This window comes from Myotis daubentonii, chromosome 1, assembly GCF_963259705.1.
Source record: "Myotis daubentonii chromosome 1, mMyoDau2.1, whole genome shotgun sequence".
Taxonomy (NCBI): domain Eukaryota; kingdom Metazoa; phylum Chordata; class Mammalia; order Chiroptera; family Vespertilionidae; genus Myotis; species Myotis daubentonii.
The window spans coordinates 22,452,445-22,477,221 of record NC_081840.1 but is presented as its reverse complement, the minus strand read 5'-3'; the positions used below and the strand labels follow the sequence as shown (position 1 = coordinate 22,477,221).

At 55.8% G+C, this 24,777-nt stretch overlaps 1 protein-coding gene across 2 annotated transcripts; it reads left to right on the top strand.

The window, feature by feature from the left end:
- The first annotated feature begins 5,555 nt into the window (after positions 1-5,555).
- VSX2 (visual system homeobox 2) lies at positions 5,556-24,716 on the top strand. Of its 2 annotated transcripts, none has more exons than XM_059665180.1 (5): positions 5,556-5,951; positions 7,126-7,210; positions 10,924-11,047; positions 23,239-23,419; positions 24,229-24,716. In XM_059665180.1, the coding sequence occupies exons 1-5, from the start codon at positions 5,582-5,584 to the stop codon at positions 24,552-24,554; spliced, it is 1,086 nt and encodes a 361-aa protein (XP_059521163.1). In that variant the 5' UTR covers positions 5,556-5,581; the 3' UTR covers positions 24,555-24,716. The 2 variants fall into 2 exon arrangements, with proteins under 2 accessions (XP_059521163.1, XP_059521084.1); XM_059665101.1 differs by having other exon boundaries at positions 24,172-24,716.
- Positions 24,717-24,777: the final 61 nt, after the last annotated feature.

Below are 24,777 nucleotides of genomic sequence, written 5' to 3'. Positions count from 1 at the left end.
CGCACATGCTTCTTTTAAATTTCTTTTGGGTTAATCCCAAATTCACACTCTCCTCTGCATCTCCACTAAACCGACCACTGCTGCCTCTGGCCTGGACTGCACAGCTGCTTCCTGACTGGCCTCCCCATTTCACAGCTGACAGCAGCTTCCCTTCACATTACAGACAACGGCCCAAGTCCTTACCCTGGCCCCCGAGGCCCCGAGGCCCCAGAGCTCCCCCTCTAGCCTTCCTCGCCTCCTCTTTGTTCCTCAGAAACACCCACCTGGCTCCCCCCGCCCCAGGAGGTGGACACCTGCTGTCCCCTCACCCCGCCACCTGCCCCAGCCTCCCACATGGCTGGCTTCTCACCACTCAGGTCTCTGCCCAGATGCTGACTCCCCAGAAAGTCCTTCTTGTCCTGCATCCCAAAGCAGCCCCTCCCGCAGTCAGTCTCCAACCCCTCACCCTGCTTTATTGTCTCCTTAGCACTTTGGCCTTCTTAAATCATCTTGCTGGTTTGTTTACTGGCCTGCTTGTTAACTGTCTCCCACAACTAGAATTTTTTTCCTAGTTTAAATTCCATGACAACAGGCTTTGCTTTCTTTTACCTCAAAGTATTCCCACCAACAGTATCTGACTCATCATCAGTGCTCAATCCAAAGGCTAGGGAAGGGTGTGGGCAGCTGAAACTTGGTGGATGTGTTCTGCTGGGATGAAGTCCTGGGGGCCCTACAGGCGGCACCTGGAAGGTGACTGACAGGAGACAGGGACTCGACAAGGCTGGTTTGGAGGCAATGCCAAGAGCCTGTCCCTTCTCTCCCACTCACTTGGCCTTTCCTAAGGCAAGTCCATGGGGAGAACCAGGAGAAGGAAACAGGCCCAGGGGTTGAGGTCAGAGGTGTTTAGCAGGCCTGGGTTGGGGGAAGTCAGCAGCCTTGACCACAGTGGCCCTTCCCGAACCCTCTGGTGCCCCTTCCTTTCCTCGCTCCCATTCTCAGTGGGGCAGGATGGTAGCTCCAGCATTGTGGGGCATCACTTGCCTCTGTATTTCCAAACAGGAGGAGAGAGCAGGACCTCTGGGACTCTCTCCGGAAACTCCAGCACAATAAACAATAAGAATTTACTCTCAAGGGATAAGCCCCCAATAGACAGGAGCATTAAAAATAAGTGAAAACAGCCCAGCCAGCGTGGCTCAGTGGTTGAGTGCTGACCAATGAACCAGGAGGTCACAGTTTGATTCCCAGTCAGGGCACATGCCTGCATTGCGGGCTCAATCCCCAGTGTGGGGCATGCAGGAGGTAACCAATCAATGATTCTCTCTCATCATTGATGTTTCTATCTCTCCCTCTCCCTTCCTCTCTGAAATCAATTATATATATATATATATTTTTTTTTTAAGTGAAACAGCCCTAGCCGGTTTGGCTCAGTGGATAGAGCATCGGCCTGCAAACCAAATGGTCCTGGGTTCAATTCCTGTCAAGGGCACATACCTTGGTTGCAGGCTTCTCCCCATCCAGGGTCCTGGTTGGGGCTCATATAGGTGGCAACCGATCCATGTGTTTCTCTCACATCGATGTTTTTCTGTCTTTCCCTCTTTCTTCCACTCTCCCTAAAAATCAATGGGAAAATATCCTCTGGTGAGGATTAACAAGAACAAAACAAAACAAAAAACTGGTCAGGATCCAAATTTAAAAAAAAAAAGTGAAACACAGTCATGGGTGACAGATTCATAATGCAATTATTGATTCAAACACGGGTCCTTTTTCTTTCTTGCATTTTTCACCCCCTCTCCCTCCAAAAATTGTTGCTGATGTCTGGGGAGTGACTCAGGGAGACAGCTACAGGGGAGAGTGACTTGGCTGCAGCTGATGCTAAAAATGACCAGCACCAAGGCAAAGGCCGGAGATGGCATCCTCCCTCACCCTCATCTTCCTCCCTGGGCCTTATTTGTAACAAGGGGGACAGAACTTCTGACCTGTCCAAGAAGTTGAGTGGATTAAATTGATAAAGGGCCTGACACCCATTCATAATACTGCTAAGAGCTATGATGTATTGAGTCCCCCAGGCCAGGCACCATGCTAACATGACCTCCTTTGATCACTGGTCCAAATTCCATCAAGGCAAGGACTAGATCTGTCTTGTTCCCCACCATATCACTAGTCCCAAGTGTCCTCCTGTACGAGAACAATAACCAAAGCTCACGGGACCCTTATTTTGTACACTCACTTTCTAGCCTATTTACCATTTCCAGCATATACATTTCTAATCTTCATGACAATTTTAAGGGGTAATTACTACCACTGTTCCCACTTTGTAAATGAGAAAACTATGGTACAGAAGGCAGAGAGGAATTGGGTAACTTTCCCAAAGCCACCAAGTAAGTGACAGTGCAAGAGTCTGAACCCAGACAGTCTGGCTCTAGAGCCCTATGCTAACTCAGGGGCTCAGGGGATGCTCACAAGTCCGGTGTCAGGCTGTTTTATTGGCAAAGCAGTTGAAGCTAAGAGAGCAGTTGAATGATTGGCTCAAAGCCACGGAGCTGTTGGGTGGCAGACCCAGGAATGGATTCAGTGTGAACAAGCTAAAGGCCTCTGAAAGGGTATGCTTCAGTCGCCCCACTCCCAGCCCAAGCTCTGGGGCCAGCCTTTTCCTATTGGGCTCCCCCCAGAGTCCACAAATGTCTTGAGGCTGGGACTAGACTAAGGGCAGCTGTGGAGCAGTAACAATGACACCCCAAAGCTCAGAGACAGCCCCCAGGCCAGGAATTTGTCAGGAGCCCAGTTCTGAGGACTGGCGCTGGCTGTGGGCTGATGCTGGGCCCTCCTTCCACCTGTAGCCCCTGGCAAGAGTGCTCAGAGGGCCTGGGTTGTCCCCACCCCCAACCTCCTAAGGCAGGATGGTGACTATCTTCCTGGGAGAGGAAACCGGCAGCTTCAGACAGTGTTTGGTCAAGAGATTTTTCATCTTCCTTTCCTGGCAAGAGCCGAGCTTCCATCACTCAGACACTTGTTTTCCATCACTCACGTCCTTGCCCGTCGGCTGGCATCTGGCTCATCGTGGATGTCCCGTGATAAGTCAGGGGCATGACAGATGCCATTAACATAACATTCCTATTCATCCTTCCAGGCTAGGCTGGCTTGGAGAGGAGGCTGGGAGAGGGATGGAGTCAAAAGGGAACAGTTTCCAACACCAGACTCATTTGAGGCCGAGGCTGGCCTCTGCTGCTATCCTAGCTAGGTAGCTTAGGACAAGTTACCTAACCGCTGTGAGAAACTAAGTTTCTACATTCATTAGATGGGGATAGAAATAGAGAAATTCTCATCTGGAATCAAAGCCATTGCTTTGCACGCCTCCAGGGGGCACCCTTCACATTGTGGTTTATGTGAGTGCGTGCCACATGGAACCCCACTCCATAGACTACAAGGTGAAAGATGCCTCAAGACTGCACATCCTGAGTCTGCACCTGGCAGAGAAGAATAGCTATGCCATCTTTCAGATGAGGTGCTGACCAGGGTGCTAACAGGGTTCTTGTGAGGACCACAGATGACGCCATGCCAAGGGGCTGGGGCCTTGTAGGTACACAGGAGGCATGGCATTCCCAGACACCTCCTGCCCTGAGAGATGCCCCTGCCCAATTCTGACTCACGTGTGGAGCAGGTGGGAGCGAGTAGAGACCCAACTCACAATAACCTTGTGAGCAAGACCTCAGTTCCGCGTCCTATAGGGTCTCCTCTTTCCTCTCAGTTTGCCCCCTTGGTAACCACAAAGAGTATGAGACTCCTTGGCAGAAGGCTGGGGATAGGTAGGGGGTTTCACTCTACTAGGGTTTGTAGCTGACTCGTCAAGAAACCTTGAGTGCAATCTCTTCCTCAGCCTGGTTTTCCAGTCTCTGCTTAAAGCAACGGACCCTTTCTGTGTCTCCCCCCATAGGGTATCTTCATTTAAAGCCTGCTGTGTGGGTGCACGCTCCTTCCCAGGAGCATGTCCGTGCCTCCCCACTCGCCTTTCTCCCCCCACAGGCATGCACTTCCTAAACTCTAAGGGACCTCACAAGGCTTGCAACCAACGCAGCAATGGGCAGCGGCAGTTCATCCCAGGTAAACCCCTGAACCTGTGCCCAAGGCCTCCGGTTCTTGACTTCTTAGTGAGCCAAAGCAGCCCAGCCCAGGCTCATTTCCCTAGCCCTTCCTTGTTTCACTGCCCCCAGCTGCAATAAACATCCTCTAAAATTCAAAACAAAACAACAACACCTGCTTTATGCTTGACACAAGGTAGCTAGTCTCCGGCCCCAAGGTCACAGAAGAGTAGGCTGAGGTGGTACAGTGCAGGGACTCGGGGGCCCATGGTGTGTGTGTGTGTGTGTGTGTGTGTGTGTGTGTGTGTGTGTAAGGAGGCTGCGCTCCTCAGAGCCCTCAAGCAGGAGACCAGCAGCTCCACTGCCCACCTTTGGAATTCGGGCTTTTCTCTTCTCTCCAGGTGAGGGCCGCCCTGCCTAACGCAGTTTCCTGTTGCCTCTTTGCCTCTCAACTGGCCCAGTTGGCTGCAAGTCTGCAGCTTTCAACACAGGAGTTAGGCCAGGGAGTTCCATCACCTGGAGATAGAAGCGCACCTTTTCATTGCCTCTCACACCCTCCCTCCTCCTTCCCATCCACATCAACAACCCTGTCCTCTTTATTCTGCTTGCTCAGTGAACTCTGAGATATAGCAGACCCCTTGCCTTGCCTATCTGATTTACTGCAGAACCCTAATTCCTAGACCTACTAAGGTGCTCCATACACGCTGGTTGAATGAATGAATGAATGAATGGATGGATGGATGAATGGAGTCCTTCCATGGAAGCTGGCACGCTTCATGCTTACTCCAGGAAGATGTTCAGACACCCAGGGTTGTCATCCAAAAGAAGTCACCGCTGTTCTCTCCTACGGGGACCCCCATTCCTGACCCTCTTATCATTCATTTATTCATCGAGCCAATATTTATTGAGTAGCTTTTGTGAATTAGAGTTTGGTTCGGGAGAGAAACCTTGAGCTTTCTTCACACCCCGGCTCCTTCTCTGCCCTCCCTCCCCCCACTGTCCCCACAACCCTGACCAGGGCTCTTCCCTCCCTTGTTCTGCCTGTCACACAGGGGTCCTATATTTGGGCTTTCTTAGACCCTTTCAACCTGCAAAGGAGTTGCCGGCCAGGGTCAGGTCTCCAACATCTGCCCCCAGCCCATCCTCCCACCCACTGTAGGGCCAAGTGCCAGCCAGGCTCTGCCAGAATCCCACCCCACCCTACCTCCCCCGACCGGCCTTGACTCTGTTGTCCCAGCTCAGGCCCTGGGACCCTGCCCCTGGGCGTCCCGCCCCCAGCGCCCAGGCCCCTGGCGCTGCCAGCTTTTTGGAATTCCTAATCGCTCCTGGCCCCAGTGATTGGCTGCTCAGCTCTGACCCCACTTGGGCTGCCGCCTGGTTGGATAAAAGGGGAATCTCCTTGGGGCTCCGGAGCATCAGACACCGGAGGGGGCATCTGGGACCAACTTCGCAGAGCGGCGAGCCCGGCGGGGGTGGGGCGGGGGGAGCTAAAGACCGGCGCCTCGGCCCCTCCGAAGAGCCGGGAGATGACGGGGAAATCGGGGGAAGCGCTGAGCAAGCCCAAATGCGAGACAGTGGCCAAGAGTACCCCGGGGAGCGCCCCGGCCAGGTGCACGGGCTTCGGCATTCAGGAGATCCTGGGCCTGAACAAGGAGCCCCCCAGCTCCCACCCGCGGGCTGCCCTCGACGGCCTGGCCTCCGGGCACCTGCTGGCCGCGCGCTCCGTGCTCAGCCCCGCGGGAGTGGGCGGCATGGGGCTGCTGGGGCCCGGGGGGCTCCCCGGCTTCTACGCGCAGCCCACCTTCCTCGAAGTGCTGTCCGACCCGCAGAGCGTCCACTTGCAGCCGCTGAGCAGGGCGTCGGGGCCTCTGGACACCAGCCAGACGGCCAGCTCGGGTAGGTGAGGGCGCTGCCCGCCTCGCCGGAGCCGGGACCCCACGCCGCCGCGGGCTCTCGCTTGTGCCGCAAGGCCTGCTTCGGGCGCAGAAGTTCCTGCCCGGCTGCGGGGTCGCCCCCGGCCTGGGGCCCACGCGCGGGGGCCGAGGGCCGGGAGGATGCCCCGGGCGCCGCCAGGTTTCACGCCCCGCGCTCCGGGCCTCGGCGCTGCTCTCGCGTCCCTGCGCTGGTCCCGGCTCTGGCGCGGCGCCCAGTTGGGGATCCCCCGGGAAACTGGGCTGGGGGGTGTCAGAGCCCTGGGGGCGGGCGGGGGCCCCCAGTTTCTCGGCTCCGCGGCGGCCCCAGCCTCCGGAGAACTCGCGCTCTGTTCCGTGCGCTGATGGCCCCGAAGCGGGTGCCAGCTTCGCCCCGGCCCCGGTGCCCAAAGTTGATTTTGTCAGGGCTTGCGGGGGGGTTTTCACCCCACGAGCTTAGACAACTGGCCACCGAGGCGGCTGGGTCGGCCCGGTCTGATTCCTCCTGAGCGCCACTGTTTAGGGGATCCCGGCGCCTCGGGGTTCGCGGGCCCCCAGTGACCCAGCCACACCCTCCCCAGACCCATTTCTCGGCCTCGCGGCCCAGCCCGCTCCGGCCCCCGGCTCCTGTTGGCGCCCCGAAATTCCCCCGATTTTCCGTTACCGTTTTATTTATTTTTATTTGGAAAATAACGAAAAGAGTCGCGGCGCAGCGTCTCCAGTCCCGAGCGGGGGCGCATCGTGCAGGCACCGCCAGGCCAGCTACCTGCGCCCCGGCTCCGCTCCTTGGGGCCCATTTTCGGTCCCCGGACAACCGGGCTGCAAGCGCGGGTCAGGGCGTGGGGCCCGGCACGTCACGGGGGTCACCCTGACACCCCGGGAGCGGCCTCGCCCCCCGCTACCCCTGCCCCCAGAGCGCCGGGCCTTGGCCTCTCTTACAACGAAATCTGCTCCAAACCTCCGGAGCGGGGCGCCGGCCTGGGTAGGGCCAGCCCGGGCTTAGGGATGGGGTCGACCTCGCAGAAGGCTTCCCGGGGAGGCCGAGCGGGTCCCCGCCGCTCCCCGAGGCGGCCGGCGTGGGCTGGGACCCCGAGTTTGGGGCTCCCGAGCGCTACCCAGCGCGCCCCCGCTGCTGCCGCATGTCTCCGTCCGCTTCCCAGATTCTGAAGATGTCTCCTCCAGCGACCGGAAAATGCCCAAGTCAGCCTTAGCCCAGACCAAGAAGCGGAAGAAGCGGCGGCACAGGTAAGGCCCCTGGTCTTCCCGTCACCTTCCTGCTCCCGGCCCCGCGTCCCCTGTGGGGGTCGGGCCTCTCGGACTCCGTTTTCGCCGCCGTCAGATCTGCGGTCCAAGGCTGCGCCCAGGCGCGGGGAGCGGGCGTTGTTTGGTGACCCCCGGGCCCTGGGGCGGGCTGCGCCCCGCGAGGACGGTGAGAGGCCGCCAGGGAGGCGCACCGGGCCAGGCTTTCTCCTCCTCCTTTGGGAGAAAGGGAAGGCCCCGCTGAAAACCAGAGCCACAGAGGCTGGCAGCTCCCAGGTGCTTCCAGGCACCTGCACATCCGAGAGCCATGCACGCGGGCAGCTGGGCTCCCACCTCCCGCCCGAGCCGGCTCCTCTGCCCTCCGTCCCCGCCGCCTTCCTCTCCCTCGGCCCCTGTGCTCACAGTTCGCTACCGCCTTGCTCCCACCTTTCCCCAGAGCTCGAGCGTGCCATGTGCATCGATGGGACAGTTTCGTTAGGCTTCTGCTTTTTGTGGTCCCCAAGGTAGCTTCCCTTCTGCGAGCCTCGGCTTCCTTGTCTGTAAAATGGGGAAAGACGGGGGATGTGTGGACTGGTGACGCCACCCGCCCTCGCTGGAGTGGAGTGGGCTGCACTGGGGTACAGACTAAAAAGAGAGTTTAAAAAAACACGTCTCTAAAGAGGCGTTACTGGCACAGAGTTAAAATTCGATCCCTTCGAAAAGCTATATCCTGACAAGCAATCCCCTCACCCCAGGCCCGCAGCCCCCTGGCCATCAGCACCAAGTTCTTGTGTAAATTTACCAGAAGCTTTTAAAGAAGATAAAGCGGCAGAACCAAACATCAGCCCGACTTTCTGCGAGTGCTGCGTGTCCCTGCGCTCACCCCGGGCTGTTTTCCCAAACTTCCCTCCGCGGGGGTGGGCCCAGGTGGGGCGCCCAGGTGGGTCCCACGGCTCTCGGGGCATTTCCCCCACGGAGCGCCCCCTTCTCCCCCGCACCTCCTTGTTCTTTCACCCCAGTTTGCTTTCAGCCTCATCGCACCCTTTCTCTGGGCGCTTTTCTGCCTGTCCCTCTTCCTTCACCCTTGGGAACCGCACAACTGACCCCCACCTTTTAAAGGGCTCTTCCTGAGCTCCCGCCTGCCTGCGAGTGAACTTCGGCTTGGTTTCCCCATGACCTTGATTGGCTCCTTCTCTCCAGTCAGCTGTTTGTTTTTGTTTTGTTTTCTTCTAAAGAGAAACATTTTATTTTGGTCCTGATCCTGGGTCATTTTTTACATCCATTTACCCAGCGCATATTCATTAAGACACCTCTTTTGCACCCACGACATGCCGGTCCCAAGGTGGGTGGTCCTGCCAGCCTCTGAGTCCAGGGACAGGGACCAGGCCACGGGGAAGGACCGGTCCGCTGAACTGCTTCTGCGCTGGTGCCAGGGGGAAGGAGAGAGGGGCTCCCACGGCAAGAAGAGCCCTGGGGAAAGCATGCCCAGACCCTGGGTGCCCCACAGCGTTTCTGCGTCAGGACACCGCCCTGTGTGGCACTCGGAGCTGGCTGACCCACCGCCCGAAGGCCAGGCTTCAGGCTCCTGGCCCTCTGCCTCGCCTGCCACCCGCTCCACCAGGGAGACCGGTGGGAGCGTTGGAGGTTCGCAGGGAGCAGGAGGACTCGCCACCTGCCCTAGGTTTCTGGCTATTTCTGGTGCATGAAGGGAGCCGATTAGTGGAGGGAGGAGAATGGCTACCGATGGCCAGTGCAGTTTTTAATTAGTTTTTTAAAAACGACGCAAACGTTATTCTGAGCTTCTCTCCTTTGGGGATTTCAGGGAAGAAATCCTGGAATCTGGTGAGAGGAGACGGGCATCGCTCATTTCCCAGAAACAGCCAGGTTTATGGGGGCTGGAGAGGGGAGAGGGGATGGGCCAGCAGCCCTGGGAGTCTCGGCTTTTCCTCATCTCTGTACCCCGAAAGCTCAGGCAGGAGACAGTGGGGACCCGCAGGTCTGGGTTTCTGCAGAAAACCAGGAGCAGGTTTTCTGGGTCACGTTGTGGGAGCGCAGGGAGGGTCCTGGGGAGCAGGGATTGGCTCTGCGACAGGAGTGGGGGGAAGTTTGGGGGATCTGAGGCTTTGTTTTGTTTTGAGTGCGAGCCCGAGCTCTCCTAAGCAAAGGGCGGGCGCGTGAAGGGTCTTAACCAACCTATTGTCAGCTCTTCTCTTTGGCTGTGGCCCCAACACCTATGTGCTTGCTTCAGTTTCCCTGAGTTTTGCAAAGGACTTGCGTGTTTCGATTGTTTATTTTGACACTGTGTGTAGGGGGACCTTTCCGTAAATGGCAAGAGAGAAACAGAATTTCTTCAAAATTCTGAAGAAATAACTTTCTGTTTACAAAAGCATTCCATCCCCACCCCCAAGAGGAGAGGAGAAACGATTTAGAATCAAACCAGTCGTTTTCTATAACGAGCAGAACCCTTCTTCCTCACAATCCCCTGCATCAGACCCTGAGACATGAAGACAAACCAGCACAAGGAATGGGCGCTGAACTTTGCACTTGTTCCTGTGCTGGGGGCGCGTGCGAGCAGCAGTGAGGGGTTCTGCACCCCTGTGCTGCCCCGGAGTCCCAGGTCCCAGAGGCGCCAGCAGGGAAGGTGCCATGTTTATGAGTTGAGTGTGTGGGATCTGGACGCTATCGCCCGCTGACTTGTGGCTGAGAGAAAGGTCACCCAGAACTTGGTGAAATTAAGGTCTGAAGAAAGAAGACTTTGTGTCTGTAGATGGTTATGTAGGGTGTTTATGCAGGAACGGAGGTCTATGAACCCCCTGGTAGTGGAAGTGAAATGTTATGTGTCGGAGCATATTAGTTTGTACATTTTCCTAGGACGGGTGAGAGGATGTAGCTTTTATCAGATTCTTCACTGCTCTGTGGGGGGTTGGGGGGGCTATGGAGGTAAGCTATTTCAGGGCCCCCCTAGGTTGCTTCCCCAGCTTGTGTATGTGGGGTGGGGGTGGGGCGGGATGGTTGGAAGGTGGCTCTTGGCTTCTGAGCACCGGAAGGGTCTGGGCGCCCTCCCCCTCATATTCCTCACCCCTACAATTAGGAGAGCAGCTTTAAGGAGCTGGTGGACCGCAGGTGAGGAGGGCGGAGTGTTGGGTGGGTTGCAAGGGAGGGACATTCAGTCCTCAGTTGCATAAACACTGGGGTCGCAGCTGCCTTTGATCTTCGGGTGAGTGCAGTGTGAAAGATCAACTGTCAGAGGAGCCCAGGGAGCAGGTCCTAGCGGGTGAGGCATTTATTTACCTGGCGCGCCCCTCGCCTGTGGCCCTGTGCGTGGCAGGAGGAAGAGGGGCCTTCTGCAGCTTTCTCAAATGTCTATCTAACACCCTTTCCCCGCAAGCTCTTCCAGAAAGATTCCTATAATGAGGTGCCCCTCAGGGCTGAAATAATCCCCACCACCATCAGAAGGGCACTGGGGGTCCTCAGCCTTGAAAGAAGAAAAGTCCAGAGGGTGTGCGAACACGTGTGCACGCACGTGCGCATGGGAGCGTGTGTGTGTGTGTGTGTGTGTGTGTGTGTGTGTGTGTGTGTGAGGGAGGGAGTGTGTGTCTGAGTGTGCTGAGCGCCTGGGTGTGGGGTCTGTCCAGGAGGCACGGGGAAGGGCCGTTCTGTCCTCTCTGGGACAGCCTCGTCCGTTTCCAGGGTCCTGAGTATCCGCTTGCTCCCTGCAGGACGATCTTTACCTCCTACCAGCTAGAGGAGCTGGAGAAGGCGTTCAACGAGGCCCACTACCCAGACGTGTATGCCCGGGAGATGCTGGCCATGAAAACGGAGCTGCCAGAAGACAGGATACAGGTAACAGCGCCCGAGTCCCCGAGTCCCTCGCCTCCCATGTCCCCCACTCTTGGGGACACGGACAGACCAGCCTCCCAGATACCCATCTCCCACCCCCTTGTATGAGCACGGCTGGCCTGGGGTCCTGTTCTCATGAAGAACACCTCCGTACTTGCTGAACACCTACCATGGGAGGTGGGCACTGCAGGGGGACGGGGGCTTAGCAGTTCTCCACGCAGGCTTGCTGGGGAGCATTTCATAGACTCCGAGGGGCCCTGTGGTGGGAGAAGGAGTTTGGTGGGTGCTGGGTTCTGAGCAGGGGCTCTGTGGTGGCAGCTGTGCCCTCCCTGCAGCTGCCTCCTCCAAAGCCAGGGGCCCCAGGCCTTTCTGGGTACCTGGGGGTGGGGGCAGTAGCTTCTAGCCCTGACCCAGACTGTTTCCCTTCCTCTGCTCCCCTTCCCATGAAGTAGTCTTGCCCCTCCCCCTTCTTACCGCCCCCCCACCCCCACCCCACGCTTTCATCCACCTGAGGCTCCTTCCTCTTCTGACAACCAAGCATCTGGCCCTGCCTGAGCTCCGCTCCTTTATTTCTCTGGGTCAAGACCAGAATGTGGCTGGACCTGTGTTGTTGGCAGGCCTGGCTCACTAGGCCCTCCTCCTCCTCGCCTCATCGCCTCTCCCGGAGAGTTTGGTTATCACCAGCCACTGATCTGGGCTGACACGTCCTCAGCTGTGCTGGGCTCGGGGCCTCCCTTCATTAGCAACAGGACCTCCCAAGTCCGGAACCCTCCCTCCCCCCAGCTGGCAGGAGTGGGCTGCTTTCTCATTTCTCTGGGAGAAGGTGAAGTCTGATGATTTCTAGACTAGGCCTCCCCGAGGAGGAGGAGTGAGTGGGAGGGACATTTCCAAAAGATTTGGACTGGCCTTAGCTGGATGGCAACCTTACATGAAAGCTGTTCCCATCTCCTGGGTGGGTCAGAGTAGTTCACTGAGGCTGGGAAATGGGGGACCTGACTTCCTGAAACCCCTCTGCCCGCATCCCTCCCAGTCAGGGTCCCTTGTGTCTCCAGGTTTGATGTGTGTTGGGGGCAGGGGGTGGGGCTAGAGAAGGAACCACCTAAGGTGTGTGGGTGGCTCTGTGGTCTCTCAGGGGAGCACCAGAGAATGGGCAGTGAGGCGTGAGCCGCGTGAGCCTTTCTCTCTCTTGGAAATCTATTTGGAATTTCAGTCAATGGCTTTAGACATTGACACTTAACAATAAGCTCAGTTGTTCATAATCAGATTATCTGTTTAATGCTTTATCCATGGTGGCCTGGATCCATCACCCTCCACCCAATTGGGTTTCAGTGGGTAAGGCTGGATGTTGATTCTGAGTCGTGTGTGTGTGTGTGTGTGTGTGTGTGTGTGTGTGTGTGTGTTGTGTTTGTGGTGTGTTGTGTGTTTTGTGTGTGTGGTGCTTGTGGTATGGTGTGTGTGTGTGTGTGTGTGTGTGTGTTGTGTTTGTGGTGTGGTGTGGTGTGGTGTGTGTGTGTGTGTGTGTGTGGTGCTTGTGGTGTGTTGTGTGTGTGTGTGTGGTGCTTGTGGTGTGTTGTGTGTGTGTGTGGTGCTTGTGGTATGGTGTGTGTGTGTGTGTGTGTGTGTGTGTGTGTGTGTGTGTAAGCCAAGGTCTAATCCAGTTGATGTTGGAGGTAACCTCAGCCTGGCCTTCATTAGCACCAAGTTGGCTATTATATGTGTCAGGGCGGGGGTTGGGGGGAGACTGACAAACTCCCCCTGTTGGTAGGCCCCCCATTGGCACTATTGACCAAAAGGAAAGAACAGCTTGTCCGTTGCAGTGGGTTGTCCTACAACCTGTCTGGCTCAGGTGGTGGTGAGTGGATTGTGTGTAACTGTGCAATCTGGGTTTCTTTAAGTTCCCTGGGGGGTGTCTATGGGCTGGTAAATGCTGCCCCCCAGAAGGTAGGAGCTGTCAAATAGCCCTGCCCCCAAATATTTTACCCAGTGACCTGGGAAGGCTTAGTGTGTGTTAGCATGTCTCAGCCACAGTCACAGCTGTGATTTGCAGAGCAGTTTCCGCGTGCCAGGTGTTCTGATACGTGAGGTGTTCAGGAGAGGCAGGGAGGCGCGGTGGTTAGGGGCACCCAATCTGGAACCAGACTGCCTGGGTGTGGCCCTGGCTGTGCCAGTTACCAGCTGAGTGACTATGGACAAGTTCCCTTGCCCCCCAGAGCCTCCCATTCCTCATCTGTAAAGTGTGGGTGACAGTGGCCCCTGATGATGTGATGTGTTCCAAGCTGTGCCGGGCACATGCCCAGTGCCCACTCGGTTGCAGCTCTGCTCTCATTAAATCCTGCTGACAACTGTTGGGGACCATTAGCATCCTTTATTTCCAAGGAAACTGAGGCAGAACAGCTACCACAGCCACACAGCTAGTAAGCGGGGGACACAGGGACCTAGGCCTGCACCTGAAGCCCACATGCTCACCACCTGCCTCGGGTTTGAAGCCTGAGCTCTAACCTGAAGCTGTGGGAAAGCGATGGTGTGAGGTCAGGTGGGGGGCCTGTGTCAAACCTTCTTTATAAAGATAACCAGTGCTCACACTGAGCACCAGGTACAGTTTTTAAAAAATTACTCAAATAGCCCTGACCAGTTTGGCTCGGTGGATAGAGCGTCAGCCGGTGGACTGAAGGGTTCCAGGTTCGATTCTGGTCAAGGGCATGTACCTGGGTTGCGGGCACATCCCCAGTAAGGAGTGTGCAGGAGGCAGCTGATTGATGTTTCTTGCTCATCGATGTTTCTAACTCTCTATCCCTCTCTCTTCCTCTCTGTAAACAAATCAATTAAGAAACATAAATTTTTAAAAATCACTCAAATAATTACCTCTTCAATGGGGCGAAACATGAGTCTCCCACCCCCTTCCCCCAACAGCCCTTCCAGTGGTAGCCAGTTTCCTTTGTTTCTCTCTAGAGATAGTGTATGTATATTCCCAAGAAGTCGGAACCCAATGAGCGGGGCACTATGACTATCGCCACTTTACAGGTGGGAGCCAGCCGCCAGAATGCAGACCGGAGTCCCTTTAGGCTCCGTAGCACTTGCTTCACTGCACTGCCACCCTTCCAGTCATTTCCTTTAACCTGTTCAGGTGGGAACGATGCATCTAAAGATGGAAAACCACCACTCTGGAGCCAGTCCCCTCCCCCAGCTGTCAGCCAGAGGCCTGTGTGTGTGTGTGTGAGTGTGTGTGTGCGTGTGTGTGTGTGTGTGTGTGAGTGTGTGTGCGTGTGTGTGTGCGTGTGTGTGTGCGTGCGTGGATACGGGGCCGGGGTAGTTATTAAGGCTCCAAGTCCAAGGTTAGACATTCTCGAGGTGGAAGGGCACGGTTGTTGGACTGGATGTCAGTGACTCGGGTTTCCGTTCTGGCTCGGACGCCACCAGGCTTAGCAGAAGCCAGGTCACTCCCCTTCTGTTTTCCATCTGTGAAAAGAAGGGGGTCCCTTCCTGGGGGGGCCGTCTCAGGATCACCTTCCTCACCGGGTCCCTGGGCGCCGTTGGTGGAATGGGGGAGCATGATAGTGGAGTAACAGCCCCAGGGGGCAGCTGGGACACACCCTCTCTGGGCCAATCCAAGCAAACCTCCGCGTGTGCCTGCCTCCTGTCTAATGTCTAATGAGGTCCCAGTATGGCTGTGAAAAGTCAAACACACCTACTGCCAATCTTCTTTTAATTTAAAATTTTGCATGTGGCCCTAACTGGTTTGGCTCAATGGATAGAGCATTGGCCTGGGGACTCAAGGGTCCCAGGTTCGATTCTGGTCAAGGGCATGTACCTTGGTTGCAGGCACATCCCCAATAGGGAGTGTGCAGGAGGCAGCTGATCGATGTTTCTCTCTCATCGATGTTTCTAACTCTCTATCCTTCTCCCTTCCTCTCTGTAAGAAATCAATAAAATATATTTTTAAAAAAAATTTGCATGTGGACACTATTGCAGATGTCCTCCATTTCCCCGCCTTTGCCCACCTCCATCCAGCCCCCACCCTCCCCCCTTGGGCCCTCCCCACACTGTTGTCTGTGTCCCTGGGCTACACATGTATGTTCTCCAGCTAATCCCTTCACCTTCCCTTATCCAGTCCTCCCTTCTCCCCCCGCCCCGCCCCCCGCTTCCCTCTGACATTTGTCCGTCTGTTCCGTGTGTCCACGCCTCTGGTTCTATTTTGTTCATCAGTTTATTTTGTTCATTAGATTCCACATACTGGTGAGATGATATGGTATTTGTTTTTCTCTGACTGGCTTATTTTGCTTAACATAATAATTTCCAGAGTTCCTTCTTTTTTACAGCTGAGTAGTATTTCATGGTGTACATGTACTATAGTTGTTTTGTCCACTCATCTACTGATGGGCACTTGGGCTGTTCCCAGATTTGGGCTATTGTAAATAACGCTGCTCCCAACATAGGGGTGCATGTATTCTTTCTGATTGGTGTTTCAAGATTCTTAGGATATAGTCCCAGGAGTGGAATCACAGGTCAAAGGGCAATCCATTTTAAATTTCTTGAGGAAACTCCATACTCTTTTCCGCAGTGGCTGTACCAGTCTGCATTCCCATACCTCCTTCCCATCTTTGTTTCCCTGCCAGCAAGCCAAGCTCTGAGCCTCAAAGTACTCATTTGTAAAATAATAATAACAATGTCTCCCCACCTGTGAAAAAAGGAGGGGGATCCCTTCCTGGGAGGGGCCTTCGCATTTAATGAAAGTATTGTTATTACTGGCATTATAAGCACTTACTATTGTCCCAGATATTAAGTGCTTGCCATGCCCTGTTTCAGTAAATCCTCACAACAGCTAGATGAATTAGATGCTGCTACACCCATTTTCTGGGTGTGGAAAACGAGGGGCTGACAGGTGAAGTAAGCAGTAGACTGGATTCAAACCCGGTACTCAACTACCATCCTGGGAGAGGGGAACGTGACTGCCTACCTCCATACGCGGGAATGGTCCGTGGCAGCAGCAGCGATGGGGCAGCCCCTCTGTAAAGGGCCACTTCCTCTGCCCTCGGGCTTGGCGGGCGCACAGTTCCGTGCGCCAAGGCTCTCTGGGTTGGGGGAAGGGATGCTGTGCGTTGTTGGGGGAAGAAGAGATTCCGAGTCTCCATATCAGACTCAGACCTGCGGTCCTCGTTGTGTCCCCCCCAAAAGGCTGGGCCTGGCATTCTGGAAGCTCCTGCCAGATGTCAGCTCTGGGGCAGAGGAAGTGGGTTTCCAGACCGACTATTTCCTCTGTGAGGCCACTCCTTCCAAGAATGATCATATCGGGTGTACCTGTACATTCACTTGTTTGGCTCCTGGATTCCTTTCTGACAAAAATTATACTTATTTTAATGCCTACATGGCAGGGATGTGGATGTGCAAAGCGAACCGAGCCCACACTCACCCTCAGTCTTCTCAGCCTGGTGTTTGGAGTCTCTGGCTAGCACTGCTTGATTCTGCCTTTTTTCTTCTTAATATTTTTATTGCTTTCAGAGAGGAAGGAAGAGGAAAAGAGAGATAGAGACATCAATGATGAGAGAGAATCATTGATTGGCTGCCTCCTGCACATCCCCTACTGGGGATCGAGCCTGCAACCCAGGCATGTGCCCTTGACCGGAATTGAACCTGGGACCCTTCAGTCCGTAGGCTCTATCCACTGAGCCAAACCGGCTAGGGCTGATTCTGCCTTTTATAAAGTGGTCTCTGCCCAAGGGAAGGGAATGAAGTTTGGGAAATTCTATTCCAGAAGTTAGAAGACAGTAGCCCAGGAAGAAAAGGGTTGCAGTGTGTCTCAGCCTGGGACTTTTATTAGAATCACAGCTGCTTTAAAAATTTTATTTTACTTTTCAATTACAATTGACATTTAATATTATACTAGTTTCAGGTATACAGCATAGTGGTTAGACATTTATGTAACTTGTGAAGTGATCCCCCTATAAGTCTTGCACCCACCGGACACCGTATATAGTTATTACAGTATTATTGGCTATATTCCCTAAGCTGTACAAAATGGCAATTACAAAGTAGTCACAGAGCATCTTTTTAAAGTATATATATATTTATTGATTTCAGAGAGGAAGGGAGAGGGAGAGATAGAAACATCAATGATGAGAATCACTGATCAGCTGCCTCCTGCACGCCCCCCACTGGGGACCGAGCCCGCAACCCGGGCATGTGCCCTTGATGGGATTCGAACCCCAGGACCCTTCAGTCCGCAGGCCCATGCTCTACCCACTGAGCCAAACCGGCTAGGGCCGTCGGTGTGTTTTAAAGCTCTGCAGGTGATGGTGCGCAGCCAGTGTGAACACGCTGGGTCAGAGACTCGGGAAAGGAGTTTCTCTGTTTTGAGTGGGTTAATACAAATGGAAGAAAGTGGAGTTGTGGGTGACAAGATGGGTTGAGGAACAAGATGACTTGCCAGGTGTGTAGGGATTGACGCTGCCTGAGGCTCCCAGGACGAGTGAGCAGAGCTGCCCCCTAGTGGACATCAGGGGCTGCAGCAGGGTCAGGCTTCTCAGCCGGAAGCTGGGACTGGAAGGGGTATGCTGAAATATGGTGTCAGAAGTGCTGAGTGGATATGGAATGTGAAGTCGTTAAATCACGCCAGCAGCGGGCCCAGATTAATCAGCTTCCAGCTAGAGGAGAGGGAAGAAGCTGCGTGAATGCGATGGAAACTGCCATATGGCTGACAAAGCCAGGCTGGATGGCATGGGGCAAGGTTAGAGGGCCAGATCTGGGGTAGCCAAGGGCCCAAAATGTGCAAAAAGCACCCGATTGTGCAAGATGTCTCCGTTAGGGGTACAATCCTGGAAGGTATGCAGAGGTTTCCTGGGAGATATCCGAGGGAAGGAGTCCTGGGCATGTTGTCCTGTGGGGATACAGGAATGGGAACTTTGCCAGACAGGAGCCGTGTGATGACAGCAGAAGCCACGGCTGCTCAGGCTGGTTACCCACATTCGAGAGAAAGAGCCGATAGAGTGGCTGGGCTGCCTGACGTGTGCCCTCGTGGCAGAAGAGCGCCCGTTGGGGAAGAAGCCTTCCCAGGTGCAGTACACTCTTGGAGGCACAGGGTCTCAGGCCCTCTCTGCCAGCGGTGGAGGCACCTGCCAGAGCAGCTGCTGGCAGCCAGAAGCATCCTACCTGGGCTTCCTCAGAGCTGCTGGGGCGTCACCTTTGCGGGGAAACGCACGAGGAACCCAGGCTCTTTCTGGAGCTGGAAGATCTTCTCGACTCATCTTTGCTCAGGACCCCAAACCTGGTGACCCCTGGTGTCACCTTTGGGTCCCTACGTGGGAGCTCAGAGTCCTCAAGGGGGAGGCAGGGCTCTGGTCCTTGTTGGAGGTTTTCCTGAAGAGTCCTGGGCCCGACTCCCATGAGGAGGAGCAGTCTCTTCTAGAAAGTGGAAAGTCAAGGGAGTGAGTGGGAGTGGGACGGAAGGAATATTTGGGGCCTGTTGGGACCAAGAGACCAAGTAGGAAAAAGAGCCCAAATGCTGCGAAGGAATCTGAGAGGTGCGAGATGGGAGGGCCTGGCTTTATGTGAAAAGTGTCGCTGGCCACTTGCTGGAAAGCAAAGCCTCATCTCATTGCACATTTACCTACAGAGTTCACCCAGCATCCCGCCAAAGTGTGTTGGTTCTTACTGTGTGCCAGGCATTTCCCAAGCACTATTTTGTTCAGTTTTTACAACAAACCTGCGAGGATATCACAGGCAGATGAGGACCTGGAAGTCGGAAAGGTTAAGAAATGCACCCAAGGTCACAAAGGTGGAGGCAGAGCAGGGATCTCCAGCCTTGGTTTTCTAGCTCCTGATCACGGCACCTGGCAGGGCTCTGCAAGGTCTTCCCCTGCATTTTGGGCGTCAAGGGGGCAACGTAGGGAGCGTTGCAGGGGCATTTGCCCCCCCCACACACACACACCCCTAGTTGTTGCTGTTCTCGCTATTTGTCAGTCCAGCCTTACTAAAGGGCATGTGGAGGAGGCCAGAGGGGCAGGCAATGCCACTGATGAACCCTGCCCCTGGGCAGAGACTCCCAGACTTTCTGCACTTCCCCTGAAATAATAAGTAGCATTGATTGAGCGCCTTCTGTGTGACAAGTACTGCTTTTAGGCGCTTTCACTTACTTCATTAATCCTCAAAACAACCCTGAAAAGTAGGTATTCTTATTTTACGTCTGAAGCAGCCGAGACTGAGAGAAGGCAAGTAACTTTGCCCAAGATCACTCAGCAGTTTTTGTCAGAGCTGGGAATTCCAGTGCAGGACTGGCTGACTTCAGTGCTTCTTGCACATTTTTAAGTCCCATGAACACATGCTGGTTGCTTCCAGGAAAGGAAGAGAAAGACAGATATGAAGAGTGGTTAGGGTTAATTCTAGCCCCTTGTCCACTTCCCTCCAAGGCATCATTGCCACAGCTTCCCTGCCAATTGTCCTTAAAAGAAATTGTTTTGGCTGTTCAGGTTCCTCCATAAATTGGAGCAGCATCTGGTCTTTGCAGAGGGCCAGGCATTCCAGGAGCTCATAACCCAGGGTCCGGATGATTCCTGGTTTGACGACCAGCTGGCACCAACTCCCCTGGGAGTGTGTAGGCCAAGTCTGATCTGCAGAGCAGTTATTTATTTCCCCAAATTAGGAGACCCAGGAAAATGATTCTTTTAGAGGCCCCAGAAATTATTTGAATCCCAAGCTTGTACCCCCCCCTTTTTTTTTAATCCTCACCTGAAAATATTTTTCCATCAATTTTTAGAGATAGTGGAAGAGAGAGGGAAAGACAGAGAGAAATAACGATGTAAGAGAAATACATCGATTAGTTGCCCCCTGCACGCACCCTGACCAGGGCCCTGGCTGGGGAGGAGCCTGCAACCGAGGTACGTGCCCTTGACCCAAATCAAACCCAGGACCCTTTGGTCCGCAGGCTCACACTTTCTCCACTGAACCAAACCGGCTAGGGCTGCACCGCCTGCTTTAGTAATGATGCTGTGTTCACTTGAAAGCCAGCCACCATCTCCAGCACTGATGCTCATGGAATCCCGAGGCAGCCAAGGCAATGCGCCTTCCTGGCCACCCACACTCAGGGCGGGAATCTGCCTTTCTATACCCCACAGTCCTTTCTCCGGAATCTGTAAATCCAAACTGCTGGAAATGAACAGTTCTGTCGTAAAGTTGGAATCGAAACTCATTAGTGACAAACACAGGACTGGACCTTCTAGTTCTCTTAGTGTGAATATGTATAGGCTTTAGTGCAGAAACCAGAGTTGATGAGTCTGACTATGGTGGTGGTGGTGGTGGTGCTGCTGCTGCGGGGTGTTATGTAACATGTGGTATATGCATCACCCATTATTTCTAAAATCCAAAACGTTCTGGAGTCTGGCCCACCCGTTCCAGTGAAGGGTGTGGCCTTGTTGTATAACGCTCCGTGTTCAAGCAGGAAGGTCATCTCCTGATCAGGAAGCAGGTGGTTTACTTAGATTCATAAAGTGAGCCCTCCCAAGCCTCCCAAGTGGCCAGACGAGGCGCCTGCCTTCCATCACCCAGGGGCTCAGGCTTTGCTATGTTCTCTGAGAGGTGGATGGAACCAGAAGTAGCTGATCCCTGTATGTGGGTTTTTCCTCTGTGGGAGAAGGCAGCTTGAGCTTGAGACAAGTGGGTACTTGGAGAGGGTGACCAAGTGTAATGGAAGGAAGATGGGACAGGACAGGGGTCTCAGGCAACTCACAGGCCCTAGGTAGGGCCTACAGTGGGCAGAGCCTGCAGGCGGTGCTGGGGAGATGTAAACAGCAGAGAGCTAAGCCAGGACCCTGGCCAGTCAGCCCCACTCATTGCCCACCGCTGTCTGAGCTTTAGTGCACAGAGCACAGCCATCGAGTGGCTTTCAAATGACAGAAACCCTGTCCTTGGCAGGTGTCACTCATGGCTCTCTGGGTCAGGACCAGGGGGAGGCCCTGCACGTTGCTTCCCAGCTCCCCCAGGAGGGCCCCAGCAGATGGGCAGGTGCCAAAGCCGATGGTATCAACGGCGCGACCCACCCTGAGTGGGACCAGCGATTGTTTTCTAACAGAGCTGGCCAGTGTCGAGGTGGAATGGCAGGGGACGTCGAGGCCGCGTCTTTTCCATTTTCAGAGATTCCAGTTATTTACAAATGAAGAAACACACATTCGGGTCAACTTAAAGTTGTGCGTGGACGGTGCGGTCTTTCTGCAATCCTTCACGGGATGTCTGGGACCGCAGGGCTGTTTGGTGGAAGCGGGGATGCGAGGCGAGGCGTCTGGGGCGCCCCCTACCGGACGCGGCCGGCCGCGCTCAGCCGCAGACTCCGGGCCGCCGCGGGCCATCGGGGCGCTCACTCCGCCACCTGGCGGCGGCGGCGGGAACCGCGGGGGCGCACCGACGCCGAGCCCCGCAGGCCGGGCTGGGGCCTCCCCGCGGCCGAGGCAGCAAAGGGTTAAGCTGTCAGCGGCGCGATGTTAAACAGGTGTCAAAGGCGCCCCATATATCTGCAGATTGAAATCAAATTCTTTGCCGTATAAAAAGATAAATTACCCAGGCGCTGCCGCGCGTCCCACTCATCACGCCAGCGCCAGACGGCAAGCAATTTTTTTTTTTTAATGTGCTAACGACCTAATCAAGCAATCAAGTCTGAGAAGATTGCAGAGTGACCGGGGCAGCCATCTGCCGGCGAGCCCCGCATTCATTTCCCGCGCCCCCGCGCGGGGCGGAGCCGGGGAGGGAGCTGCCGGGGGAAGAAGGGGAAAAATCCTAAACAAATTAACACCCAATTTTCCCCGTCTAATTAGTTAAATGAGAAGTGTTTGGGGTCCCCCGGGGAGGGGGAGCGGCTCGCAGCGCGGCTCGTGCTGCCTCCCCAGCATTAATTAGTGCGGGTCAATGCCGCGGCCCCGGGGGAGCAGCCGCTTTAATTTCCCGTGATATTTCAGTGCCTGAGGCCCATCGATTCAAACTGAAATTAACTTATTTTTCAATCAGCCCAGGGCTGCCCCTGGGGGTGACTCTTCTTTTGCCGCCTCCTGAATAGAGCTGGAGCGATTTTTCATCAAAAGCTGAAACCTCCGCTGCCGAGGGCGGGGAGGGGGCCCCGGAGGGAAGGGGGGACCGGCGAGGCGAGGGAATGGAAATCGCAGCGGAAACTAATAGGTTTCTGGAATCCGCCCCTGCTCTCCCCTCTTCTCCCCACTTCCCAGAGCTCCTTTCTGCGCTGGGGCGACAGAGCCCAAGGAGCTGTGAAGGAACAAGAGGGCCCCCCTGGGCCTGGGGTCCTGCCTGGGCCCCGCACCTACTGGAGGAACAGTGGCCTGCCCTTGGTTCTGGTTCTGGTTCTGGCTCCTACCAGTGGCTGGAGCTGGTTTGGGAGACAAGGAATCTCCCCTCCCCCAAGCATGGCAGCCCCTCCAGGGCGGGAGAGCTCCAGCACCCCCAGGACAACCGCCCCTCATTCAGACTCTGCACCAGTTTGGGGACCAGAAATAAAACCTTCTCTGGCGTGGCCCACCACACTTTCCTAGGTGCCCACTCCCACCTGCTTCTCCCACCACTGAGAATTTCGTCTTTCTTCCCTGACCGAGGGATGGCTGCCCAATCCCTCAAACATGATGCCGCGTTGGGTTGGTAACTGTGGGTGGCAGGCTCAGACCCGGCCCAGGAGGGCGCTGACGCAGGCCTGGGAGCACCCCCTCCTCTGCTCGGTTCCCAGGCTTCATGGCACCTTCATGTTCCCTGGAAGCCTTCAGGGGAGAGGGAGGGAGCTCTGAACATGGCTAGTCCAGCCCCTGGGAAGGAACGTGTCCCTCTGCAAGTCAGAAAGACATTCTGGTTATGCCCTGAGGTCTGTGCACCAAGAACTACCTGGGTCGGGCTTCTCAGCTGCAAACTGAGGACCACACTGGGCCCTGCTCACCTGCAGGACCCTGACCTAGAGGTGTCCTTATTCCCCCCCCCAAAAAAAGACCCATTTCACCCATCAGACCCTCAAAGGATACCCCTGAGCCTGGAAGAACACCCTGGGTACCATGGGGCTTGAGTAAGGACACCCACCTGGAGAAACCAGCAGTCCCAAGAGTATGGGGCCATTGGCCACGGAAGGGATGGGGACCTTAACTCCAGATAGACATGGGCGAGGGGGAGGTCTGGGCCCAGGGCCCCTCAGAGGACACCCCTGACCTGGTGGTCTACACCTGCAGGTCTGGTTCCAGAACCGCAGAGCCAAGTGGAGGAAGCGAGAGAAGTGCTGGGGCCGGAGCAGCGTCATGGCGGAGTACGGGCTGTATGGGGCCATGGTGCGGCACTCCATCCCCCTGCCCGAGTCCATCCTCAAGTCCGCCAAGGATGGCATCATGGACTCCTGTGCCCCGTGGCTGCTCGGTAAGAGCCCACACCCTCCTCAGGGCCCTGCCCCCGAGGCAAGGAGAGTGGGCTCCCCTAGGAGGGGACAGAGCCTGGAGCAAAGGGACCTGGCACAGCAGCTGAGCAGAAGGGAGGCCCTCCAAAGCAGGTCCCCCAGCTCCCTTGGGGGCTCCGTGTGGGCTGGGCCCAGGGCTTGGTGTCTCTCTTGCATCCACAGTGCCTAGGATGTCCATCCTGGGCAGGTCCCTGACTGGGTTCTTTTGTCCTGTGAGGGGGGGGTGACTGGTGCCCCAGGGTCTGTACCCCTTTCTTCCCTTTGGGAGGTGCGCTTGTGATGAATGGAACAGCCCCTCTTGGGGACTGGGGGACCCTAGGTCCCTTTGGCCACATTCTGGCTTTGCCCAAAGGCCTTCTTGCCCCCTAAATCTCTCCACCTGCCATCTTCCTCCTCCTGCCATCTGGGCCTCTGTCTGATAGAGCACCAGCCTGCCTCGGGGTTCTAAGACCTGGAATCCCAGGAGGGAAGGATGGGGAGCAAGCTCTGTGCTTGGGAAGGGACAGAACAGGCTGCAGGGGGACGGGGGGGGGGGGGGGGGGCAGTGCCCAGGGGCGTGGCTGGGAGGAGCCCTCTGTAGGCCAGGGTGCCTAGTTGCTGGTCTGCAGCCCTCCGGCGGCCCTGGCCCAGCCCTGGGACTCATGACTGTGGTGTGTGAAGTAAGGCTTTCTGCTTGTCCTTAATTCTGGCCTTTCTCTATCTTTGCCGTTTTCAGTTCAAGATGGCTTTCCCAGGCGCTTTTCTAAACCCGAATACCAACACTTCTTTTTAGGAATGCACAAAAAGTCGCTGGAGGCAGCAGCCGAGTCGGGGAGGAAGCCCGAGGTGGAGCGCCAGGCCCTGCCCAAGCCGGATAAGATGGAGCAGGAGGAGCGGGGCCCGGACGCCCCGGCGGCCATGTCCCAGGAGGAACTGAGGGAGAACAGCATTGCGGCGCTCCGGGCCAGGGCGCAGGAGCACAGCACCAAAGTGCTGGGGACTGTGTCCGGGCCCAACAGCCTGGCCCGGAACGCCGAGGAGCCCCAGGAAGAGGAGGCCATGGACGAGGACAGGCCAGTGGAGAAGCTGAGTCCTCGGCAGCTCGAGGACGTGGCTTAGGTCAAGGGTCAAGGGTGCGCTGCCACTGGAGCCCAGGACTGCTCTCCTCCGGGCCTGTGGTGCCGGGAGGTGTCCTCCGAGGCTGGGCCCAGCCTGGCCTTTGCCGCCCACCCCTGCCCCATAGGCCCTCCGTGACCCCCGGGCGACCTCAGACACAGCTCAGCTCTGGCCAAGGCTTTGGACCACGCTGGCATCCCCTTCCTAGTCTGACCTCCTCAGCATC

Bases quoted from the DNA above. Each gene is read 5' to 3' on its own strand.
- VSX2 (XM_059665101.1), top strand. From the start codon at position 5,582: ATGACGGGGAAATCGGGGGAAGCGCTGAGCAAGCCCAAATGCGAGACA. The intron at 7,211-10,923 runs GTAAGGCCCCTG...TGCTCCCTGCAG, and splicing joins CGGAAGAAGCGGCGGCACAG to GACGATCTTTACCTCCTACC. The intron at 23,420-24,171 runs GTAAGAGCCCAC...TGCCGTTTTCAG, and splicing joins CTGTGCCCCGTGGCTGCTCG to TTCAAGATGGCTTTCCCAGG.